Genomic DNA, 20,125 nt, shown 5'->3' with positions numbered 1-20,125 from the left:
CAACTGTCCACCTCTTGGTGTGCGGAGCTGCCGTGAGTCTTCCCCACAGGAGACCATCCCTCCCTGTGTGGTCCAGAGCTCTGTGGCAGTGACCGCAGCCCTCAGCCTTCGCTTCCCACAGCTGGGTTCCCAGCTCTGGCGGGAGGGTCCCGCCTGTGCCTGTGTGGCTGCCTCTAGCTACCTTGTACTCTGTTGCCCCAGGAAGAGGCCACTTCAGTTCTGGGGTTGGTTGTGGTCCGACCTGGGGCCAGGTTCTTGCTGAGCCACTTGTTATTTTTGACAACCACACACCTGTTAGGACACACACACACACACACACTCTCTAGCAAAATGTGCTTGAAGAACTCACAAGGGGAGGGTCTCTTTGACGTGTGACTTTCCATAATTTCCGAATAGTTTATAGTCTAATTCCCTCGCTAAGCAAATTAAACCTCTTAAGGTAACGATCAGATGGTCCAGATAGTAGCTGTGCATGTGGACATTTGTAAGATTCAAACACTGGTGGGACCAGGCCCATAGTCATTTGCAAAGGCCTGTAATCAAGGCAGAAGCAATTACTTAGCTGAGCAGTTCCCCCTGGGACCTGAGGCGGTATATCAGGCGGTGATGAGTCCAGGGATTATCTGTCTGCCTGCCCCGGAGGCCTCCCGTTCAGCGGTGCCTTCCCCGCCTCCCAGAGCCCAGGCTCTCAGTGAAGGCCTCCTGACATCTCTGGAACCTGCATACTGGAGACCTTTCTGCCTTGGGAGAATCTGTTTGGAAACAAATAGTTGCAAATCAGCCTGGGAGTCAGATGGCATCTGGGCTGTAGGAACATGGTCCCCAGGCAAAGAGGGATGGGGTGACCTGGGAATGGGAGATGGGGGCAGCTTAAAACACACCAGCTGGCAGCAGCAAGTCCCATTCTCTTCATCACTGGGGCTCAACCTCCTCCCTCCTTTACTTCCCACCCACAGCCATTCAGGTACCGAGACACGGGGTCCCACCTCCAAAGGGCCTCTCTTTCCATTCCCACTGCCTCTCTCCTCTCTCCGTCCCCTGTCACCACACCTCTGCACCGCTGGAAGCTTTTCTAATCGGCTGTCCTTCCCCTCTCGATCCCCTCTCTGCCAGTCTGTGCCTTCCTGCTGCAGCCCATCTTTGGCCACGTTGCCCCCATGGCTCCTGAATCTCCCGAGCCCACCTGGCTCCGCCACGTTTCCTGCTGTTTCTCTGGCCGAGGTCACACGAAGGTCCAGGGAGAGCCAGTCTCTGACTTGCCGATCTGGCTCCTGGGGTCCGTTGGTGCCCCGGAAACGCCGCTTTCGGAGAAGCCACAGACCGGCCTTGGACCCTGCGGCGGGCATCATGGGTCCATGCAGCAGGCTGGCCGGGGGTATGGTGGGAGGGGGTGGGATGGGGCCTCTGTCCCCGAACGTCCATCCTGCTGCCTGTCCCCGTGTCTGCCGCACCACTGTTGAGAATGAGTCCTTAGGTCTTGAAGGGCTCAAGAATCAACAAGCAAGCTGCAGATGCTGTGAGAGGGCCAAGAGCGTCCATTACGCAGGGTTTCTCAAAGAATGGTCCATGCCACAGCTGTACTGGGGTCATCCGTGTGGGGCTTGTTAAAAGTGTGGGTTCTGGGCCCAGAATCAGGAGTCTGGGGTGGCAAGCATCCCAGGTGGCCCTTCTGCACAGGGTAATTCGGTGACAGCTGGGCTAACACCTTGGCAGAGAAGAATTAGTCTGGAGTAAGGAGAGCCGATTAGGTGCCTAGAGGAGAGGAGTGGGAAGGAGGGACGATGTTGTTGGGACAGCTGGCAGCCTGTCCCATCTGTGAAAAGGGAATAATAATAGCTACCGATAAGGGCTGTTGTACGCTTCCGATGAAATAGCTCACGTGAAATCCCCTGGTGCCTACTGACTGCTTAATGCATGTTCACAAAAATTAGGAGAGATGGGCTGCACTCTCGTAGAAGAGGGTCAGATCCTACATGTCCCATTGCCTCTTGGGAAGCAAATCTCCCCCCAGCAGGAAAAGCGGGGAAGGATGGCTGGGGGAAGGGAGAGTTGGGCTGTCGACCTTTTTCTGCCACTAACTGGGCTGTGTGATCTTGGGCAAGCCCCTGACCCTCTCTGGGCTTCCCCAGTTTGCTTCTGTGTTAAATGAGGAGGTGGGACTAGGTCACTGGTTCTAAAGCTTTTCCCGTTGTATTCATCTCAAAGTAATATTGAATGCTTGTTGAAAAGAAAAACATTATATTAAAAACAAAAAGCAGAGCCTGAGGGGCAGTTCTGGTGGGCCTGGGAGCTTTATGTGTGAGTATGTGTATGGGGGAGCTGTGTCCGTATTCTCTAAGGCTCTAACATTCTCCGGTGTCAGGCCTTCTCCAAATATGGCCCCCGTTTATGTCTGGAGAAGGCTGACCGTTCTGGGCCAGAACTCTGTGTGCCGTGACATGGCTGTGGTGGTGATATATGTTGGAAATATTGGTACATACAGTAACAGTAAATATCAGCGACTTACCTGTCAAGTGTGGGGATAGATAAAAGAAATACATGGAGGGAAGTGTCAACTGGGAAAAAAATATACGGCCGGCAGTAAATCACCACCAAGCAATTAAAGCATAAAATTAAGTTGTGTGGTATTTTGTTTCCTCGGGACAGTGCACCGCACTGTGGCAGCTCCTACACATGGGAGGCTGGCGTGGGCCTGGGCTGGCTTCCACGGACTGCTCTCAACGGCCCAGAGAAAGGTAGAACATTGGGTTCAAATCCCAGCACCACGGTCTATGGCTGTGAGGCCCCTGGCACGTTTCTTACCCTCTCTGAACTTGTTTCCTCATCTACAAATGGGGGAATTGTGCATTAATGCATACCATAGGAGTGGGCCATTCACTACGTATGACCAAATAGTCACTGAACACATATCCCGGGCCAGGCACTGCTCCAGGCGCTGGGTCCACTGGTGAACCAAACAGATCCAGCCCCGCTGTCACAGAGCTCGTCTTCTAGAGAGGGGAAAAGCCAATACGATAAACGAACGAAATGCACAGTACATCCATGGGAGATGAGTGCTTTAGAGAAGGGAAAGGAAGTGCTGGGGTGGGGTGCAGGGGAGGTGGTTAAGGACTGCCCCCTGAGAAGGATACATCTGAGGGGAGACCTGTAGAAAATGCAGGGGTGAGCCATGTAGATATCTGGGGAAAGAGCTCCGAGCCTAGGAAGCAGGCCGGATGGTGCAGGATGGTAGAGGCCAGTTAGGGGACTTTGGCTTTTACTCTGAGTGAGAGGGGAGCCCCTGGAAGATTTTGAGCAGGGGAGTGAGATGGTCTGACTCAGGGTCACTGTGTGGAAGATAGATGGTGGGGCAAGGGCTGTAGCCAGGGGATGCTTTAGGGGAGCTGTGGGCAAGGGGAGAGCGTGGCCTCAGCTGGGGAGGCAGTGGTGGAGACGGCGAGGGGTGGTCCAGTTCTTGGCGTAATTTTGAGTGGTGCCAATGAGATTTGCTGACAGATCAGATGCGGGTGTCCGAGGCTGTCGGCCTGAGCAACTGGAAGAATGAAATCACCCTTCTCTGAGATGGGGAAGGTCACTGGAGGAACAGAAACATTTGCAATAGATGTTTGTTTGAGCAAACATCTGGTTGCCCATGAAATTAGGGTTAAGATTGGCTTTTCAATTCCTGCAAAATGTGCTGTTGGGATTTTGATAGGAATTGCATTAAATCTGTAAATCCCTTTGAATAGTATTGCCATATTAACAATATTAAGTTTTTAAAGCCATGAACATAGAATATCTTTCCATTTGTCTTGGTCTTTTAAAATTTCTTTCAGAAATATTTTGTAGTTTTTAGTGTGTACGTCTTGCACCTGTTTGGTTAAATTTATCCTAAAATATTTGATTCTTTTTGATGCTATTGCAAATGTTCCTGTTCCTGAGGAACAGATGCTGGGATCTGCATCTGGATCAGGGGTTTGGTCTTGGGCGTCCAAGTCGAGATGCTGAGGACGTCATGGGATGTACCCGTCTGGAGTTGGGTGGGGAGGTCTGGGCTTGGAGGTGGAAGTAGAATCCCTAGGGGTGTAGGGGGGGACAGAGAAGAGGTGTGGGAGGTGGAGGAGGGGCTGTCCGAGGAAGGAGCAGACCCAGCAGAGTCGGGTCCAGAGGCCAAGTGAGCGCAGCATTCTAAGGAAGAGGGATGGCCGATGTGGTAGAAGGTCAGGGAAGATTAGGCCTGACCACTGGACTCAGCGATGCCGGAGCCGTGCTGACCTGGTCAAGTGCAGTTGGGGTTGATATGTCGGTGGCACCTTGACTGGAGCGTGTATTATTCAGGGTTTTCCACAGAAATGCAACCAACAGGGTGTGTGTTGGGTGTGTGTGTGTGTGGGTGTGTGTGTGTAAAGAGATTTAATTTAAGGATTGGCTCACAAGATTTTGGAGGCTGAGAAGCCCCAAGATCTGCAGTCAGCAGGCTGGAGACCCAGGAGAGTTGATGGTGTAAGTCCCAATCCAAAAGATGGCAGGCTCGAGACCCAGAAAGGGCCAGCATTTCAGTTCGAGTCTAAAGGCAGGAAAAGACCGATGTCCCAGCTCCCCGCAGTCAGGCAAGGGGAGTTCACTCTCACTCTTGGGAGGGCCAGCCTTTCTGTTCTCTTCTGGTCTTCACCTGATTGGATGAGGCCCATCGCATTGAGGAGGGCAATCTGCTTTACTCTGTCACTGATTCAGATGTTAATCTGTCCAAAACCGCTTCCAGACACACCCAGGAAAATGTTTGAGCAAACATCTGGTTGCCCATGAAATTAACCATCGGAGTGGATTCAAGAGAAGACTGAGAGCAGGGGCATTAGAGACCCTGCCTAGAGACCCGTCTTCTGAGGGATTTTGCTCCAAGGGGAGTAGAGAAAGGGCTGGTAGATGCAAGGAGGTGTAGGGTCAAGAGAGGTTTTATTTTTTTAAGTGGCAGAACTATGATAATAGCATGCTGTATGCTGCTGGGTAGATGTGGTAGAGAGGGGAAGTTAATGATGTGGGTGGCAAGGGGGCCAGTTGCTGGGTGAATGATCTTATTAGGCAGGAAGGAGCGGACTCTGCGCCCAGGCGGGCGGTCGGCCTTGACCAGGAGCACAGCCGAGTCAGCTGTAGGAAGCCAAGAGACCTGGGCAAGCGGCGGCGGGTCGGGGGTGGGGGGTGTGTGTGGACGGGACAGTGGGAGGGCCTGGCAGGCCTTTGCTTAGAGCTCCGTTTTTCTCCTGGAAATAGGAGGCCGGGCCGCCAGCTGAGACGGAGGATGAGGGGCCTGAGAGAGAGAAGGTATGGGAAGGTGGTGGTGGTGGGGCTAATGCACTAGGGAAGTGCCCTGTGCTTTCCCGGGCCCTCTTGAGGTCCAGAGCCTGAGTTTAAGGGGAGCCTGGTCAGGGAGGTGGTAGGTTTCCCTCAGCGCTGTCAGACACCCGGTGCTGCATGGAGGAAGCAGAGGACTGAGAGCGGGGCGCAGGTTCGGGGTGTGGGCGCGAGAGGGATTCCTAAGGTGGACCACGGAGTCTTTGCTGGGTAAGGGGGGGACGTGAGGCCACGAGGGGAGGGAGGGAGGGGCAGTGAGAGGGGCTGGGTTGCAGGGCTGTGGGCGTCGGGCTACTGCGGGGACTGAGCTGGAAGGACAGGACGGTGCAAAGGTTGGAAGTTATTCCTGGAGGCGCTGCAGTTCCTGGTGACAGGGTCCGGGGCGGACCATGGGCATGAGTGGCTGAGGAACGGGGGAGGCCATGCCTTTCAGGAGAAGAGGTCAAGGATACGAGAGGGCAGGGGCAGGAGGGACTCTGGGGACACTGATGCCACTGAGAATTATGGCAGCAGGGACGGTGAGAGCCACAGTGACCCAGGAGGGAAACTCGCCCTGGGGTGGGGCGTGGGCCGGAGTGACAATGACTGCCCCGGGGAGGTAGCGGTGTGGCCTGAGGGCCAGTTGCGAGGATCAAGTGAGGTTATGTACCACGCGGGCACACGGCAGGTGCTTGGTAAACGGGAGCTGCTCTTTAATCGTGTTGGTGACCAGAATATGGTACCTGGCCTGATGGTAGGTCAGAACTTAAAATCAGGAATGTGCTGGAACATCTGCGGTGTAGGATTTACATGCACCTGTTTCTAGAAGATGTGGTGCCTGCCAGGCCTGCCTGTCACCCTTCCTGCAGTATCCAGACACCCTGAAGTGGACAGTGGGCCAGGCAGGCCTGTCGAGAGCAGCCGGGGTGGACAGATGAATGGGCAGAGGGAACTCAGGCTGAGCACGGGAGCAGAGGGCGAGGCCAAGGACACAGGCCTGGCCCTGTTCCCAGGGTCGGGGACAGCCCCTGAACGTCAGCCACGACGTCTGGTGCATTTCCAGAAGCTCAGGCCCCTCACGCCTGAGCTACAGGTGCAGGAAGGTGTGGATAGGACCAGTTGGTGTGTTGAGGTGAACGCCGCGGGGGAAGGCTCTTGGGGCAGCCCCGCATCGCAGGCCTGGGAGCCGCGTGCTCGGCGGCTCAGAGCAGCTGGGGATGCTTGAGGGGCACAGGGCCCCTGGAACCCACTTCCAGTCCAGAGTAGAGGCACCACGGCTGGCTGCTCCGTGATGTTTGCTGCCTTTGATGCCCACCGTGCGCCAGCTGTGCTGTCAGAAGCACCGAGTTCAAATCCTGGTCTTTTTACTCTTTGCCTGTGTGAGCCGAGGCCGGCACCTCCCCCATCTGAGCCTCAGTTTCTCATTTGTCAGAAGGCATCATGATCCCCGCCTTCCAGGTTGGGCACTCAGGAGACATCTGTGGAATGAGTGCAATGATGAGAGCAAAGTGGGGTGGAAAGTTTATGTTTTCGTACACTTCGGGCCTCATTTCAACGGGGGGTTCAGTTCCCTTCTTAGGAGAGCTTTTGCCGGGATCTGCAGTTATTATGGTGAGTGCTAACCCTTCCCCTCCTGCTTCGGACGCGTGCTTGAAGGAGCAGTTCGTGCACTCATTCCTCCCTGCATGCGTTCATTCACTCCTTCGGTGGGTCTTTGTGGCTTGCCTGCTGCTCGTTGGGCAGAGATAAGAGCATTGCCAGTGACGTTGCTCTGAGAAACGTTAGCCATGAGCAAGTCCTCCCTTGTGTTTTCTTAGTCTTTTGGATCAGCTCCAGCTGCTTTCCCCGGGGAGACCGGCCGTCCCTGAAGGCCTAGCAGGCAGGGTTGACCAGAGAGAGATTGTCCTTCTGGTGAGCAAGGCCAGTGCAGTTTGCACCCAAGTGGGCAGGGCCCTGCACACGGTAGGGGCTCAGCGATAGGACGAAGGGAATGCTGACTAGAAAATTCCTCGGAAGCCTCTTCCTTGGCCAGTGTCCTGCTCGGCCCCCGCCCCCAGCATCCTGCAGATTTGGTCAGGTTGGTTAGACTATTGGTTCTGTGTAGCAGCCAGGTTCACAGTTTTACCTGGTTTTGGACCCGGGAGTTTTAGCCGCGGTCATCTCATTATTGCTCGTCACAGAACAAGTTGTGTAGCCTCTCCAGGCCGTGGCTGCCTCACCTGTGACTCTGGCTGGTCTGAGATCTGGACACTCAGGACAGTGTCGTCATCACATCTGCAGCCCTACAGGACGGCGTCTTATTCTGGGCCCGCTGGCTCTGACCAGAAGTTGGGGTGGGGAGCCCCTCAGGACTGGGCCATGCTGGGAGAGCCCTGTGGGCCCAGGGGGTGCATGCAGTCCCCTCGATGAGGGTCCCGCTGGCCGTGCTCCAGGGGAGAGGGGTAATAAGGGGCAACTTCCACTTACCATCGGTATAAATCCCACAATCAGGAAAATTGCTTCAATTGCTAAAAAACACCGGTGGGAAAGTCCATTTATTTTTCATTTTTCTTGTGCACTTGCCACCCTCACGCATGAATCACTGTCGGTATGTAGATTAAATTTATACCCTCGTTATCTTTCATGTCTCTGGGGCTCTGGTGTCAACTAGGTTTCTGGTTACGGAAAGCCACAGCCTGCATTTTAGTGGGGAGAGGATGTGGCCCTGCCTGTGGGCGGGGCCGCTGCAGGGTCTCCACTCTGTTCTGGAGTCTGCTCAGCCCTCCTCCCACCCCCCCTCCTGCCCCCACCCCCGGTCTCCACCCCGTGACTCGGCCACAAAATAGGACTTGCTTTTTGGAACATTCTAGTTCTTCTCTGGAGCTGCTTCTGCTCCAGCCTTTGCAGCAAAGGATTTGGACGCTTGGGTTTCGGTGGTTTATTTGGGAGGGTTTTGCAGTGAGCGGGATTGTTTCATTTTGAACACCTGCTTTGTGAATTGGCCTGGACTGGATAGCAAACTACAGGCAATTTGAAAACACACTCTAGTAACACGTAAACAGGCTTCCTTTCTCTTTGTCCTTCAGACACACACACACACACACACACACACGCACGCACGCACGCACGCACACACACGAGCTGGGTGCCTGCCTGCCTTCCTGTAGCTGTGGAAGCAGCCTGGTTCTCACCTGTGCTCTGGGAGGTTCAGAACCATCTAGGACGGACAGTAGACTTTGTTCTCCATTCTCAGATTTAGCCATCTCCTTGCATAATCTCTAAAATCATGGTTCTTTATTCACTGATTTATTTTTCAACAAACTTGATCTCTACTTTTCTGGGTCCTGGACTTGAAATCTGATGAAACCCTTGAAACCCTTTGAAAATTTGTTGAAAGTCCAGGCCCCACCTCCTGATGCACAGTTTTGAAAAAACTCAGGGGTAGTTGACAGAGCCCGTCCTGAGCTCTGGGCTGAGAACCCCTGCTCTAAAGAGGCCTTCTCCCATGCATGCCACCGTCCTCACAAAACCGAGGGGCATTCCAGGAGTTCAGAAGCCTGGGGTCCTTCCGAGCCAAACAGCTCAGGCCCTCACACCCTCCTCAGATCTCGTCTCAGAAGAGCAGTCCCTGGGGCCACGCTCCTGGCTCTTTCGGGGTTACCCATCTAGACTTAGAGAACCCCACTTCTCTCTGTGACCCCCATGCCCCCGGGACAGGGCTGAAGCCGCAGCTGGCCGTGCCTGCTCCAGGCCCCTGCAGCCCCCGGCAGGTATCATTACTGCACAAGAGACCCATCATTCTGCATTAATCTGGGATTCATCATGATAGCCATGACCATAATTAATTTATTTGGTATTAATGGGGATGAAATATGTACTGTCCTTTCAGGGGAAATCAGGCTGCCTATAAGCATTAGTTAAAAGGACCATTAAAATCAAACCTTCCCCAGATCCATTAGGCAAAGTCTTTCATCCTGAAGAAGATAAAGTTCTGCTGTGTGAAATGTCATGAATAATTAGGTTGATTGCTGTTTTAAACTCTGCCCCTTCCTCCCTAACCCTCCCACCTCCCTCCTGCAGCAGAGCCCCCCACGCACCCACCGCTTCATCGTCACATATGCACTGGCCCCCAGTTCCCCTCTGGCCTCTACGACCACTGGTGTGGCTCTGTGTGTATGGCCAGGACAGGGAACGGGGCTTAAATGACCCAGCTGGACTATAGTTGCAATGAGTCTACTTCTCTTCTTTTCCCAACCTTGGGCCTGGGTGGTGGGCACCTTCCTCTTGCCTCGGTGCTGCTCCAGAAAGGGGTTGATGGGAAGAGGTCTGAGGCAGCATTTTTCAAACCGAGGTCTGCAGGCCCCGCACCTCGAATGGTGGCAGGGGTATAAAACGCAGATTCCCGGGCTCACATCTCAGGGGCTGTGCGTGGGAAGGGGACGGAGGCTGCTACGGAGGGTTTGGTGTCTGCCGGATGGAGGGGAGAGGCAGGAGAGAGAACCCATCGTGAGAGGCCCGCTCTGCGGCCGACGTGTGATTTCTCCGGAGCCCCGTGTGGACCCTGGCGTGTGGCGTCTCCCGTGGGGAGCACGGGAAGAGGCGTTTCACCTGATGCTTTATGCACATGGGTGCACACGGTTGCCCCGTGGGGCTGGTCCTCTAGGCCTCACCATCAAGCTGAAGAAACCAGGAGGCAGAGGGCGAAACTGCCCGCTCAGTGGGACCTGGAAAATCCTACAGCCCTGGGTGAACTGACGAGCTGTTAATCGGACAGTGGGGTGGCCCAGGGGTGGAGGCCCATGGACCCCCCGGAGTGGTGGGGTGGGGGAGGGACAGATGAAAAGTGCGCGCAAGCCAGACCCCGCCTCCCTGCCGCGCGCTCTCATCTTTTCACGCCACACTGCCCTTACAGGCGCTTCGGCACAAAATGCACGGCCTGCCAGCAGGGCATCCCCCCGACCCAGGTGGTCAGGAAGGCGCAGGACTTCGTCTACCACCTGCACTGCTTCGCCTGCATCATCTGTAACCGGCAGCTGGCCACGGGGGACGAGTTCTACCTCATGGAGGACGGACGGCTGGTGTGCAAGGAGGACTACGAGACGGCCAAGCAGAACGGTAATCAGCACGGCCCCTCCCCCAAGTCTCCGTGCCGGCCGTGCCCCCTGTCCTGCCTGAGTCCGGGCTGCCCACCCCTCGGAGCCCTGCTCGCCCCCTGCCTCCTCTAGAACCTTCTCAGATGCCTGCAGGGAGGGGGAACCCCCAGCCCCCAGCCCTTGGCACTTGCTGCTCCACGGAAGCATCAACCGGTTTCCGGCCGCTGAGCGCCTGCCTGTCTCGCGCGCCAGCACGTTGGCTCGGGAGCAGCTGAGGACCTTGTGCCCATCATCTCGAGGCCCCTCGCTTGGGGCGGGGCTGGGAGGGTGCTCCATCTGCAGTGGAGCTGCTCGTCAGTTTCACATATCAGGGTGCACATCTACCTCTGCACCTCAGAGGCTTCGGTCAGCAGGAGCCCTGGCGTTGGCCTAGGTCACCCTTGGAACGGGTCAGCTCGTATTTCAGTATTTCAGTTAATTGTATTGTGTTTCCCCTCTCAGACTGTGGGCTTCTCGAGGGCAGGGCCTTAGGGGTGACGACTCTTGTGTCTCCCAAGCCCCTCATATGGGAGCAGATGCTCAGCCAGTCTCCTCGTTCAGGGAGACCCAACCATCTGCACCATCTGCTCCCGTGCACCCCACCACCCTTCCCTGGCCACCTCAGGGCCCTGTGCACGGTCTGCACAGAAGCTCGCAGCACAGGCTGAGGCTGATGTCGGGCCCCAGCCTTTAGTAACCACCCTGGAAAGCCTGCCTTCACAGGGGCGGCCTGGGCAGCAGCGGCTTCTGCCCTCCAAGGCCTTGCTCCTGGGCAGCCCTAGGTCTTTCCTGGGCCTTCCCAGGGCCTGGAGAGGGCTTGGACCCCTCCCCCCCATTCCTCAGCGCTCCCCGCAGGAAAGCCAAGCCTGACTCCCCACCTCCTGCAGCCTCACCTCAGGCTTCTCACTCACGGCTGTGCCCTCCACCCTGGCTCCGAATATGGCATTTGGCCAAAGTCAACCTGGGACTCTCAGGCGCACAAACTCCTGAAACGTCCAAGGTCATTTGCCTTTGACTAGAGTTTATTTCAACTCAGGGTGTTACTGCGGAACACTTTTGTTGACGGCTCTGGGCTTGATGAAAAAACAAAGGAACAACAATTTCATGTATCTCCTTCCAGGTCTTTCGTCGGTCCCCACATATATATTGTATAGATATGATCAATGCATGGAGAAATTAGTCTTTTGCTAACGAATGCAGTTCAAGGGTTTGTGTTGGTGAGGCCGCAGGAACCGAGCTCAGGCTGGGAGGGACAGCGCGGCAGGGCCTCCTCTCTCTTCTGCCCCCACCCCCAGAGTTCTGGCGTTTGACATGGACCGCCCTTCAGTCTCTTCTCCTCTTTCTGGGGCCTCTGCAAGCCTGCTCCCAGGCTCTTTGCCTTAATGTATTACTCTTCTCTGGCCCCTTAAAACTCACTCACTTTGGAGTCACTTATGGTGTCACAGAAGATTAGGGATAAACCCTCAGCGCAGATGGACTCAGAGAGCCCAAGCTGCCCGTGCAACTCTGATGCCCTCCACCAGAGACCCCAAGGATGCAGGCCACCCCCAGGGCCAGCGGCTGCTTCTCGCAGTCAGAGGCCTCCTTTAGACCCTGAGCACGTGCAGCCCGGCGTCCACTGCTGCTGTGGATGGGTCGAGAGAAAGGGGAGACCAGCTGGGGAGGCAAGAATGACCCAGTGGGGCTAACGCTCTTATCGAGGATGCTTTGCCTCGCAGCAGACCTCTGTAGGATGGTGGAAAGACACCGAATTTGGCCCCAGAGGCTGGTGGGCATCTCTGCCGGGTCATGCACTAACTTGGGGGTTCCCCCGGCAAGTCGTGTACCTGGTTGAGCCTCGGCGTCTCAGCTCCATGGGGGGGGTCAGAGCACCTGTCACATAGGGCTGTGTCCTGAGGTTTCCAGAGGCTGACACTTGTGGAATGGGACGTTCCACGAGGGAGAGACCAACGTGGAAAAGAAATGCAAACAGTAGGTGAGATCTGTTGTAGGTTTGCCAGCAGCTGGGGCTTACACAGTGTTTCTGGTCCGTTCCTCCTGCCTCTGGCTGTCAGCGAGGCAGCGGCCGCTCCATCCCTTGAAATCTGGGTGCTCCTTGGTACAGCAGGGGCCTTGGTCTGCTGTGGGGCATTTGGCTCTCTCTTTTTATGTTTTAATTCCTCCTTGCTAATCTAAACCCTCTTTCAGGCTTAGGTTCCCTCGCTGGTGCTACCCAAAAGACTGAATATCAGCTATTTGTATCTTGGTGTGAATGATTTTGTTCATTTGTTAGTCTCCCTGGATATTTGCATTTTCAATATAATGAGGTGGCATTTTATGCCAGGGACAAGTGCTAGGAGACCCTGCATAATTCAAAACTAACATATTTTAAGACTAATTTTCCCATAGGAATTAATGTAAAAAGTCGAGGGGCGGGCATGTATCCTGGGAGCACATAAATCCATAACCAGTGAAGTGTATCTTTGCCTTAATGCTACTTTTTATTTTCTCAGCACTATCTCAGTCTCTCCCAGATGCTCTCTCCTAAATTAACAGCCTAGGGTATCATGGTCTTGCTTGGCCTTCCTCATAGCGTTTTATCACATTTAACTTCCGTACCAAAGTTATTGATTTTCGGGTACATTTTTCAGCACGAGCACTGCCACCGCTACTTAATGAATACTTGGATGATATTGTTATAGGATATAAAAAAGATTTTAAATTATAATAACAGTGAATGTTAAAATAACAGCATAATAGTCCCCATAATCACAAGAAGAAAGTTCCGCGTACGTAGCCAGCCATGCGGAACCAAGGGGCCACCAACCCAGGATGACAGGGGTTTGTCCCAGTGGCGCTGCCATCTTGCCGTGGTGAGAACAATCTCTAATGCACTAGGCCAACCTATTTTGAAATTAAGCAATTCTCGATGAATTGAAAAAATTTTTGGTGGTTTCATTATTTCAAATTTTGTACGTAAAGACCGTATGGATATTTTTAAAGTGCACTGTTTCGTATTTGCATCAAGTTCTGTCATGCTCTTATCTCTATAAATACGGGCAGACGGGAGTGATTCCTAACAACAGAATTTAAAGAATTTTGGAGGTTTTCCTCAGTGCGTGTGCCTCAGTGGCTCTGGAATCCTTCCTCCTGGTCCTGTGTCCAGGACCCCAGGGAGGGACTTGAGTGGTGGGCTTTGAGGATGACAGTGCTCTGCTGGGGAAGAAAACGGCCCAAGGAGGAGAGAGGACTGGGGGCCTTGTCCCCCCTCCGCTGTGTGCACGATTGATCGTAGTGTGAGCCTGGGCTTCATGTCATTAAGGATGACTTAATCCTACAACGTGCCACCCACCCAGGCTTCAGAGGGGCGAGGGGACTTGCCCATGCACTCACTCAATGAGAATGGTGAACCCGGGTCTTCTGACTCCAAGAAAAACCTTTTAGAATTGTTGTGAGGCTCCTAGGCACATAAAGCTCTCAGGTCAACACCAGGCACACAGTAAACACTTAATAAACATTAGCTATTTTTATTGTTGTTCCTAAGAGAGGGTTTTCTTGGATGGAAAGGAAGAAAGGTAGGAAGATAGGCATGGAGCAGACCCCCTTCAAAGTACACATGTGGGAGGGGCACAAAGACCCCAGAGGGCCAGACGCAGCTGCCCGTTCCCTCTTGCTTGACTCCGGGGGTGCTAGGCAGAGAACGGAAGTAAGTCTAAGTGCTGGGAGAGGAGCAAACCACTTACACCCAGTGCCTCTCTCTGTGCCTGACTCTGACTGAGAATAAACAGCCTTTGACCCACAGGAACTTGATGCTCAAAATCCACTGAAGACAGTTGATCAATCAGCATGTTGTCCTGAACACTCTTCAGACCAGTGTTTTTCCAAAAATGTTGACTATGATCTACAGTAAGAGACTCATTTTATGTTTCAGCTCAGCACACATGTTCATACAGCAAGCATTGATCAAGTTTCATGAAACAATACTCGCTCTCATCTGCCTCGTCCATCCCGTCCCAGCCCATCCCATCTCACTCCATCCCATCCATTTGATTTCCTCTCTTAGTTTGCGATCAACTAAATTGACTTCACAACACACTAGTGGGCTCTGACCCATAATTTATGAACACTGCTTCGGTGAATAGTGAATGTACAGGTCACCCCTGCTATGAGCCCAGGGCTGTGGCAAGGCAGCGAAGCCGTGGGTGGGACCTGGGGGAACGGACCTTCCTGATGGGAGGAGGGGCAGGCGTCTGGGGCAGCCCAGAGCACAGACTTCATTCCGACTCCTTCACCTTTGCAGCCTTGGCAGTAACTCACATGGTTGGCCAGTCAGAGTGTTTGTCATGATGGGGAAACGCATGGAATGGTACACCTTCAGTCTGAGGAAAGCCCCTGTGTGGCTGGGCTGGCAGGGGAGAGGCAGGGAGCTGAGGCAAGGAGGACATGGTCCTCACTTTTCAGTGACTCAGAGGGCCTGTGGGCTCCCTGGGGTTTGGGACCACGCCCCTTTGGTATTCCCCCATTTTCCCTCACTCTTGCCCATAGCAGGCAAGATTACATGGGGAGAGGAGGAAGGTGGGTTGAGACCCAGCTGCTTCAGATGGGCTGGACCCAGTAAGAAGTGGTTTTCATTGCAGATGACTCAGAGGCCGGAGCTAAGCGACCCCGGACCACCATCACGGCGAAGCAGCTGGAGACATTGAAGAACGCCTACAAGAACTCCCCTAAGCCTGCCCGGCACGTGAGGGAGCAGCTGTCCTCGGAGACAGGCCTGGACATGAGGGTCGTACAGGTGAGACACCAGCCACCCTGGCCCCCGGGCCTCCTTTGCTGACCGGGGATCCCAGGCCCGGCGCCACCCAGGCCGGGCCTGGGGCAGGGGTGGAGGCTGTCCTGCGGGTCCCTGCATCTGTGCCCTCCAAGTGAGGGAGGCTTCGGGAGTGGTACCCATGGCACCTCATCAGCGGTGTCGCTGATCCCCTGGGGGAGTTGGGCTCAGGGCCACAAGCCCCGGAAATCTGCCGAATCAGAGGCAGATTTCTGAGGCCCAGGCAGGGGGAGTGGTGGGCACGTCCCATTCCTTGCCCTGAGCTCTGCTGAGGCTTCGGTCTTTGTCTTTTGTCTCGGGGACCCTGGGGGCTTTGGGTTCGTGGTGGACGCCCCCCGAGATTGTCTCTTGTGCTTGTGTGGCAGGTTTGGTTTCAGAACAGAAGGGCCAAGGAAAAGCGGCTGAAGAAGGACGCGGGGCGGCACCGCTGGGGGCAGTTCTATAAGAGCGTCAAGAGGAGCCGGGGAGGCAGCAAACAGGAGAAGGAGAGCTCGGCAGAGGACTGTGGGGTTAGTGACAGTGAGCTGAGCTTCCGAGGTGAGCAGGGCTGCCGGGGCGAGGCCCAGGCCCTAGGAGAGGCCCCTGGGAAACTCATCCCCGATGCTCACGAGGGGTCTTTCTGGAGGCCTGGCCACCTCCCTCCCGAACACAGCCCTCCCTGCAACTTGGGGTAAAGGGCAGGGGGGAAAGGGTAGTGGCCCTTCCAGAGGGGACAGGGCAGAGGAAACCAGAGCTCTGCTGTGGACACATGGAAGCCGGGTTCCCAGGCCCATGGGCCCCAAGGCCTCCCTTCCTTGCCTGCGGCCCGGGGCTCCCTCACCAGCCCACGCAGCTGTGCAGGACAGCTGTGTCTCTGCCTGCACCCTGAGCCCCCCTCCTGCATTTCTCCCCTCGGCTGGGGCACTGGGCTCCCTCCCGTGACCCCCTAGAGTGAGCCTCCTCCTCTCCTGGCAGTGGGAGGATGTGCTCAACGGGCCCTTTGCCCCGGGAAGTCAGTACTGTGAGTGCCCGTGAGGTGGGGACCGGCCTCATTCTGAAATCCCTTCCCCCACCGCTCCTGTCACCCGGTCCAGCGCACGCGCTTTGCTGCATGCGCTATATTCAAATTTGTGCGTCAGCGAAGTTGCAAATGGCTGCATGTTTTGGATCCTTCGGTTGTTTGCAGATAGCCGTAACGGTTCTCATGCAATGAGTCCTCGAATGTGGAAGGTCTTCTGTTGTGGGGCGAAGGGAAGAGTCCTGAGCTGGGCGATCAGTAATCTGGCTTCCGGTTATGGCTCTGTCAAACGGATTCACTTCTCTCGAGCCTCAGTTTCCCCATCTATAAATGGGGAATAACCACATCCTTGCCCACCTCGCAGTGTTCTTGGGGATCCATGGACACAACTGACTGTGAATGTGTTTGGGGAACGCTCAGCACATTTTCACACTTGGAAGACACGACCATCCCCTTTACGGAGCCTGTGGCTCCCACAGAGGGCCCTGGCCGCACGGGGTGACAGGTGTAGGCAAAAGGCCAGGTAATGGCCGTTTTACAGTGGAGCTGAGCCTTCAACCCCTGCCCCCTCTAAAGGGCATGACTCCCCTCCCCCTCTTCATTTTTATGGGTGGGGTGAGGAACAGCCTAGGGCAGGTCGTCAGAAGGGATGGGTGTTGAAGTCCACTCTGGGGTGGCCTAGGTAGGAGTGGATGCACAGGCCCAGGTGGGAATAGAAAGGAAGTCTGTGGGGCAGCAGATGGCATGAGCTGCCCGCCAGGACCGTGATGTCCTGAGAGGACTGTAGCCCAGCCCAGAGGTCTGCCCGTGGGGCCCTGGGGAGGGTTCAAGGGCCCTGTGCTCACCTTCCAGGCCTCTTGGCGGGGGAGGGGGAAAGCCACTTAATCTCCTCTAAGCTGCTGAAATCAACGTCTGGAACATACAGGATTGTTAAGTCTTGTTTCATAGCTCCTTTCTGTTGGGTGCAGGTGGGTCCCCAGGTTGACATATCATTGGTCTCTCCAGGTAATTACATAATCTTCTTTTTCTTAAGACTAAAATTGCTCACTTCGGTCGGAGAGAGGAATTCTTCCCGGTGGCAAAGGTTCCATTAGATCCCCTTAATGAAATTCTTCATAAAACAAGAAGGTCATTTGCCTTAATCAGTCCAATACTTTGTCCCCAGTGAAGAGCTTATTGGTAGACAGAGAAACCAAGTACTTTAATGTTGAACCTCTTTCCCAGGTAGACCAGAAGGCTTTTGTACACGTCTTAGAGAGGTCCTCAGCCCCCCTGACTGCATGGGCCTGCTTGTTTCCCAACTAACTGAACCAAGCACTTTTCTCAGCTTGAAAACTTTCAGATGAAATCTTGTTAGCACAGAGTTTCTTCCATCTGTGATGTGGAGAACATATGACCCCCCAAACCTCAGGCGTTCGTATTCCTCAGTGTAGCCATCTTCGTACCTGAGCACACATGGGACCAACAAACTCACCAAACACTTGTCCAGTCTTCTGGGCCCTGGGCGTTTGGTCTCTGCAGGTGTGGGTTCTGTTTTTTCCCCTTGATGTGGGTCAGTCTCTGGATGCCAGGCTGACGTGTTGGCGTCTGGCTCCTGCTTGGGCTTCTTTCCTGGTCGTGTGTATTCCTAGGTTGTGAAGAACAGGGGACCACCGGAGTCCTGGCGGCTGACAATAAATCTCCGTTCTTTTGTCCACAGAGGATCAAATTCTCTCAGAACTTGGCCACACCAATAGGATTTATGGCAACGTGGGGGACGTTACAGGCGGACAGTTAATGAATGGGAGCTTCTCCATGGATGGGACAGGACAATCCTATCAGGACTTGAGGGATGGGAGCCCCTATGGAATCCCCCAGTCTCCATCCTCCATCTCGTCCCTGCCATCCCACGCTCCTTTGCTCAATGGGCTGGATTACACGGTGGACAGTAATTTGGGCCTCATTGCGCATGCAGGGCAGGGAGTAAGCCAGACGCTGAGAGCCATGGCTGGGGGACCCACCTCTGACATCTCCACAGGAAGCAGTGTAGGCTATCCCGACTTTCCAACTAGCCCAGCCTCTTGGCTCGATGAAATGGATCATCCTCCTTTTTAAGCACCTCTCCTCCCCACCCTACCCGTCCTCTGGCTTGACAGAATATCTTCAAGGATCAAAAGAGACTTGCCTTTTAAGGATCAAAAGCGCGCCAATGTGAATTTCCATTATTTTCAATGGAAGTCCTCTGCCGGTCCCGGGGAGGTCGCGGGAAGTGGTGGGAGAGCAGCCTCGTCTCAGAACACAGCACAGGGGCACAGAGCCCAGAGCGCTAGGGTGCTGGCTTGTTGGCTCCTCCCCCGCCCTGCTTACAGGCTTTGGCTGCACAGTGCTTGGTTGACGGCATGACTGTGTCAGGCCACCTTGCTCTTTGGGAACTCTGCTCCAACTGGGGTGTCTCATCATGCCCCCCCGAACCACTGCTCTCACCAGAACCGAGATTTCTGAGGTGGAGGCATCACGGCCCTTGAGTATTGATAAAAGGGATTTCTGGACCACCTTTATTGAACCCTAATTTTCAAAATAAAAAGTCACTTATTAAAGGTCAGTGGAAAACTTTGATGGCCAGAGTTCGATGTTGAAAACATGCTCCCTCCTCCTTTTTTTTTTGCTGTGAAAAATATGACTTCTTCCCTACCCAGAAATACATGCCGGAGACCATTTGGTCAGTTTTGGTTTTTGCGAAATCCCATCTATATCACTGAATCCCTGACGGCAAGAAGTGCTTTTCATTGCAGGTGATTCTGAGGCTGGAGCTGAGTGGCCCTGGACCATCACAGCAACTGCATGACAAGTCCCCCTGGTACACAATGTGCCTTTTTAATTTGCCTGTATTATTTATTCCACAAGACAGGCTGTGGGTTCCAAAATGATCAAAGCTAAAATATGGAGAGAACAGAACGACAATCAGTGAAAACATTTGTAGACGTTTGGATTCCAAATATGCGGTCTGTTTAGCCAAGTCAGCAGATGCCAGTCTCCCAGAGTTCTCATCCGGTAGGGCGAAATGACATTGTGTCTGTTTTGAGGGACTTGGTTTAGATGAGCTTGTAACTCCACCCGCCCCCGCTCACCTGCAGCCAACCCTCCTCAGCCCTTTAAAAATGTGAGCTTTCTCTGCTGTGCTAGTTGACTCAATTGGAGGACAGTCTTGGCCTCTTCCGAGTACTAGCAATGCTTCTTGGCCTATCTTGGTTGGGAGGAATCATTTAGGGAGCAGCCCTAAAATTGTCCAAAGGGCTCCAAATGGTCCTTGGCTGCATCCCTCTGGGTTGCTGGCTGGACTCATGCCAGGCCCTGGGTTGCTCCAGTTCTGCACTCAGAAAGGCAGAGCTCTCCAGCCAGTGGCAGTGCAGAGACTCTCAGCTTGCGGGTCTGCAGTAGCCCATCACCAAGCCTGAGGCAAGGGCAAGGGCAACCCCTGCTTTATGAGCTGCTGTCTCTGCAACAGACTGCACTTCTACAGGAAATACCGTTGCGAATGGTGCTACAAGTCCCACTTTATGCCACACATCTGTCCATCAGGAAGCTCTCCGTGTGCATACTGGATTTAGCCAGGTGGAATTTATTCCAGTCCCCTTGGGAAATGGTGGTTTGCTTCTTCTGGCCTCCCATTCTCTTAAACAAGATCAGCAGAGTGGGAAAGGGTAAGATGGTATTGCCTTTCTTTCACAGCAAGTGATGGGGCCAAAGCACCTAAGGACCCTTCCTTCCGGGAATGGTTTTGAGGCCCGCAAAGATTTAGGCATAAGGTAGGCAGACTAAAGGAAGAGAGAAACACTTCCTTTTTTGGATGCTTCATCTTTTGTAAACTCCTTTCCAGGACTAAACTACGGTCAGTGAAGCTTCTTTAAAATAGATGGTCAGTAA

At 54.2% G+C, this 20,125-nt stretch overlaps 1 protein-coding gene across 1 annotated transcript in view; it reads left to right on the top strand.

Annotated features, from left to right (window-relative positions):
* Positions 1–18,378, top strand: part of LHX4 (LIM homeobox 4) — a 42,798-nt gene extending 24,420 nt beyond the window's left edge. Inside the window, exons 3-6 of the mRNA XM_027086459.1 lie at positions 10,199–10,401; positions 15,035–15,189; positions 15,591–15,762; positions 17,922–18,378. Of these exons, the coding sequence (XP_026942260.1) occupies positions 10,199–10,401; positions 15,035–15,189; positions 15,591–15,762; positions 17,922–18,316 (925 nt within the window). The 3' untranslated portion in view covers positions 18,317–18,378. The remainder of the gene's footprint in view (positions 1–10,198; positions 10,402–15,034; positions 15,190–15,590; positions 15,763–17,921) is intronic.
* The last annotated feature ends 1,747 nt before the right edge of the window (positions 18,379–20,125 follow it).

The sequence above is a fragment of the Aethalodelphis obliquidens genome, unplaced genomic scaffold, assembly GCF_003676395.1.
Source record: "Aethalodelphis obliquidens isolate GAN/ISIS:26980383/991018 unplaced genomic scaffold, ASM367639v1 scaffold55, whole genome shotgun sequence".
In the NCBI taxonomy this organism is placed as follows: domain Eukaryota; kingdom Metazoa; phylum Chordata; class Mammalia; order Artiodactyla; family Delphinidae; genus Aethalodelphis; species Aethalodelphis obliquidens.
Note: the sequence above shows the minus strand (reverse complement) of the source record. Positions and strands in the feature narration are given on the sequence as shown.